General features: G+C 44.9%; 2 protein-coding genes across 2 annotated transcripts; both read left to right on the forward strand.

Annotated features, from left to right (window-relative positions):
- Positions 1-2,310: 2,310 nt before the first annotated feature.
- On the forward strand, positions 2,311-2,504 carry Smp_186530 (hypothetical protein; the record flags this gene model as incomplete). The annotated part of the gene is made up of 2 exons (XM_018792084.1): positions 2,311-2,453; positions 2,498-2,504. 2 exons carry the CDS (start codon positions 2,311-2,313, stop codon positions 2,502-2,504), a joined length of 150 nt encoding a protein of 49 aa, XP_018644083.1.
- A 22-nt stretch (positions 2,505-2,526) lies between these two features.
- Positions 2,527-5,246, forward strand: Smp_186540 (receptor-type adenylate cyclase, putative; the record flags this gene model as incomplete). The annotated part of the gene is made up of 2 exons (XM_018792085.1): positions 2,527-5,182; positions 5,218-5,246. 2 exons carry the CDS (start codon positions 2,527-2,529, stop codon positions 5,244-5,246), a joined length of 2,685 nt encoding a protein of 894 aa, XP_018644084.1.
- Between the last annotated feature and the right edge of the window lie 57 nt (positions 5,247-5,303).

The raw sequence follows: 5,303 nt of genomic DNA on the forward strand, positions 1-5,303 counted from the left end.
GTAATATATGGATACACTGAATTGCTGGCACCTACTGGTTCGGTGCAGTATTTACAGTCTCTTCTTTGTCACTAGTCCACCATCACGGTTGATACATTTTGCACAATAAAACAAAGAAACACATTGGCGTTGATATGTTTGTTTGTTTATTCAAACTTCGCAAATATATTTAAGGCTTTGTATGTGCTTATCCCTTCCATATTTATCAGCTGCTATTGTTTTCCCCATCTGACCATGAGTCCGTCGGATATATCACTAATTACTGTGGATTGGCGCAATCAGTATTTCTCAGGGTTAGTTCCCTCACATCTGGCACCGTCTGTATGACACATATTTGTTTATCCGTGCGTTCACCCTCCTGAGCATAATTTACACATGAAATGAGTCCATTGAAGTACTCTTCGTGAGCTCTGTATTGATTTCTGTGATGTTAGTGTATTTATGAAGTGTGATGACTTCATTGACAGTTCATTTTCTCTGCACTGTAATGAATGTGTGAGTTTTCTCTGATGTAACTCCGTTATAAGAAGCAATTGCTCTCAAGAACATTACCTGACAATCTCACTCCATGCAGTGACTATTGTGTATCATTGCTGAATTTGGTTTAATTTCGTTCTCTCGTTAGAAATAAACTCACAGGGAGGGAGAAGGTAAATTAAAAGGTAAATTGCACAGCTAAAATGGCGTTTCACTGGAACGATATGATTCACCAGCATTGAATATTATGTTTGGAAATAGGAAGGCAATCCATACGATAAGGGAGTATCCCTACACAAACACATTTCGCTGCAGCACACGTGGCTTCAAGCTATATCTTTTTCTTCTTGTGGTCAATCCACGCAATTGTGTGCAGCAGATGTGATCTTTCACCTCCAACACCGGAAGCGAATGCACATGATCTGTATGATTATGCGGTATCTAACTCATTTAAGGTTGGAGAAAATGGGAGACACTGCTACCTGTGTCGAACAGAATAGCAGGTGCCAGCACTATGGGCAGCTCATGAAACTTTAAAGATAAAGAAACTTCAATAGCCTACAATACATTGTGGTATACAAGATGCCAACGCTAATGCTTCACATTGTGTGCATGCCTGTACTCCACTGCAAGTGTGCGATGTGTCCAAGTGTTCTTGTCCCTCTGCTCAAGGGAACTGACGTTAAACATGTGAATAACCACTGATTATGTTTATTTCTTAGCGGTCATTGAGCCGATATTGTTATCTGTAGTTGTGTTCCATCCCTTCTTTGCCATTGTTGTTACCTTCTAAACATTAGCGCTATTTGTGTCACGGTAATGATAACAGCAATTTCGTAATTGCTGATTTAGTTTGTTTCTACTCATATACTATTCGATGTTAAGATAACATTGCGAGTAATGTGTTAGTGTCAAACACAGAAGCTACCAACCTATTCAAATATTCAAACGCAGATACGTGTGTCCATCTGAAATAGTGTTTGTTCGTCATCTAAATGGAGCGCACACTCATTTGTTTTCGTTTATTTTTATTATTTCTTCGTTCATGTCGTGTACTATAGCGTAAGAGTATGCACAAATGTGTCGCCATTAGTTTGCTGACATTTCGCCCGTAATCCCTTCTTATGGCATAGGTGTCACATGTTCCATTCGCGTCTTTCACATTGTGAGCCCTTTTTAATTCACAAACGATGAATTGCACATCGGTGGAAAAGGCTGCTAAAGCGTGGTATATGTAAAAATATTGTCCCATATTACACGTAATAACAAATGATAAGTGAGCGCATGTCTTGTGACAATCATGTGGTGGCTGCTGCAGATGGGGAGCCAACAGCAGAGAATCAAATGAAAGCAAGTATCCTCTACAAAATGGAGGACAGATGAAAAGGGTTATGTGGTTAAGGGGATTCAACAAAATAAACTAAAAGGGTCAACTATACATGAGCAAATGCAGCCACACAAACACACATGGAGCATGCGATAACTACATCAAAGCCGGATCCATATTTCGTAATGAAATGTCAGTAGCAAAGAAAACAACGACACACATGACATACATATACGTGTTTGTGTGACACCATTTCCCACCAGCGTGTCGGTTGTCCCTTTCTATCATTTGCTCGCAGTTTACAGTGACATTATAAACGAGTCGTCTCTCGCTACCTTGGCGTGCCTTCATTGCTTTTTAAGCATTGTTTTGGTTTTGTCGGGAACTTGTTATAGCATCCAACTGTCTGGAAGTGTAATCTTACTGATTTCTATTTTCCCTCTTTTGATATTCTTCCTTAGGACATAAGATTTCACACACGAAAAGTGTCACACATTCCCGAAAATATGAGTTGGCAGGAAGGTGGTGGAAGAGGATGTGTGTACCCTCATGGAAACTGCAGGCGGAACCTTACCGCAAGGAGCCCTGCAAGGCGTTACAGCAAGTACAAGCACTCACCTGTCATTACTGCTATATCACTGCTACACTTGTTGCCTTTGCTACTCATGTGGATGCCACCTGTGTGCGCGGAAGCGAGTAATGTGACGGTAAAAGTGCTATCCATGATGTACAATCCGGAATATTCCGATGATGAAATTAACGATCTCAATGCCGGCTTTGAAGCATCACTGAGTGCCCACAGCTGGAAGACGGGCTCTAATGCGACAATATCTGTCATCCGTCCCCCATCACCCAATGCGACAGTTGAGGAGATATTTCAGCATGGAATGAATCAAAGTGAAGGGAAGTTATTAGTTGTATTCGGGCCCCTGGGTACTAATCACGTCGCGTGGGTCAGTGATAAACTAAAGGAACATGATCTTGTTGCCCTAGCTCCCGTTGCGTACTCCAGTGAGGTCCGTGGTTGGAACCCTCACCTCTATTTCATAAGTGTCGAACCCAATGCTGAACTCCTCGCCCTCATTCGTTATGCTGTTGTTTACCTCCGTGTCCCACGAATAGGTATGATGCACGTGAAGAGCAGCACCGCCAGTATGGGACCGTATGAGTTTACTCTGCAGATATTGGAAATGATGGGTCGCGAGCTGTGCGGAATGTTCGTTGTGAAGGAGAGTGAAAATCAAAATATCTCTGAGGATGATTTGAACGTCAGGTGGAGACAATTTGTTGCTACGCGCCCACAGGCTATATTGCTGTTTTCTTCCCTGGCGGATGGCAGCATCACGTGGTTCATCAAGAAGGTAGCACAGGACAACCGCACTGCCAATGCGTATCTTCTTTCTACTTCACTACAGCAGGGCCCACTTATCAAGATGTGGCGTGAGGCATTGGCGTTAGCTAATCGTACATTTACTCCTGGACAGCTGATCACAACTGGAACAGTGCCGCTCGCTAACGATACTCGGTTTTCACTGATTCGGCACTTCGAGCATGACATGGACAACTACCTCAGTACAAACAATGACTGGAAGGGCTTTCAGAAACCCTATCACTACCTTGAGGACGACAACGCAGGTGAGATGATGGTGTATGGGTGGCTTGCAGGAGAAGTTCTCTTCCAGGCTCTGAACAACGCTCCACAACTGACGAACCGTACGTCATTCAGGGAATCTCTATACAAGCAGCGTCGCTACGTGATTGATGACCTTGTGGTTGGTGACTTTGGTGGTGAGTGCGATGAAGCCGTTGCATTACAGGGTGCCATGTGCAAATGCAATCAAGGTGGCAGTATGGTATATATGAAGAGTATAATGGATGGCTTCCGACCAGCGCCTTTGTGGGAAGGACATCTAACGTGGGGTGTATCAGAGTGCTCGAGTGCCAATGTACATGTGGGTGCGCCATTGAGTGGCCTCTTTTTGCTTCTCGCAGATAATAAAATTGCATTACGTGCGAGCAGGAAGTGGTTCCTTGGTGCCGAGGTTCATGGCAAGGAAGCGGAGAATATTGACAACAGAATATTTTTCCATCCCCTAACAGTATCTTCAGAGAATGTGACGCAATCCCTTGAGCAAGTACAGGATAACAGGGATGTATCTGCAGTATTTGGTATCATGCCTGGAGGGCTTCTGGATCGAAAAGATTTAGTGTTCATCAGTCCTATGACACTTCGACCCCGCATGAAACTGTTTAGGAGAAACGTAATACACTTACTGCCTGTCCTTGCGCAGCAATTTTATGTGCTTGCTGTGTATCTCTCCAACGCTTCTTCCAGAGGAGTAAATGCATTCATACGTAGTGAGCAAGCAGGGGAGATCAGTAGCCTGCTGTACAGGTCATTGGTTACGTTTGGTGTGTCGCTTGATTCCAGTAAGACACTTGGTGATGGTGACCCGATGGCGTCGTATCTCTCGGCTAATAAAGATGTGTTTACTATTGGACTCACTCTCACTGACGTTGCTGCGGTTGCGCGGCACCTTCAGGCACACCGCAGGGCACGTGTATTCATTCCATTCAATGACCTTGCAATGTACTACGATGAGTTTGTGGCTGCGTTTAATGCGAGTAAAGAGTCTGTCGCTAGCTCAGAGCGGCTCCTATTCGCGACGAGTTTTCCACACTGGGCGGAGAAGGACACGAAATCAGATGTGGTTGCGAGTTTCCATCGCATTGTGAATGAATCGCATTGGGATCCACTAACGTTCTTAGGTTTTGTTACCACTCGGCTGCTTCAAGTGATTCTCCCGAATATGAAGAAAGTGAATGCAGAGCTGCTGGCAGACCGCATTTACACGGAGTCCAACATCAAAGTGGATGACATGCGATTTGGACCCTTCAGTGATGTGGAATGTGTTTCTGGTACGAGTGTTTCGGCAAATGAGTGTGCCTCAAACTTTGGAGCCACAAACATTTCTGTATGGTCGATGGCGCGTGTGCTGAATTCACGTGTGCCCATATTGCAACGCGGCATGACACCGTCTATGGGGTATATCATTTCAGGAGGGAGTCGTCTCACAGGGTCACAGATAGCCGGCATAGGTATCGGGTGTATAGCCGGATTGATACCTTTTATTGCCCTAGGTGTGCTCCTACGCATCACCCTGCGGAATGCCCGTGATAACAATCTTGCACCCAAGGAACCAACTGACCCCGTGACACTAATATTTACTGACATTGAGAGCAGCACTGCGTTGTGGGCTGCACACCCTGAGCTGATGCCTGATGCCGTCGCCGCGCATCATCGTATGGTCCGTTCATTGATTGCGAGGTATGACTGCTACGAAGTCAAAACTGTAGGGGATTCGTTCATGATAGCGAGTAAGAGTCCTTTCGCTGCCGTCCAACTCGCACAGGAACTACAGCTGCGTTTCTTGCATCATGACTGGGGAACAAATGCAGTTGATGATTCTTACCAGCCAGTTGGAGCAGCAGCGTGCGG

Source organism: Schistosoma mansoni (genome assembly GCF_000237925.1).
Source record: "Schistosoma mansoni, WGS project CABG00000000 data, supercontig 1277, strain Puerto Rico, whole genome shotgun sequence".
In the NCBI taxonomy this organism is placed as follows: domain Eukaryota; kingdom Metazoa; phylum Platyhelminthes; class Trematoda; order Strigeidida; family Schistosomatidae; genus Schistosoma; species Schistosoma mansoni.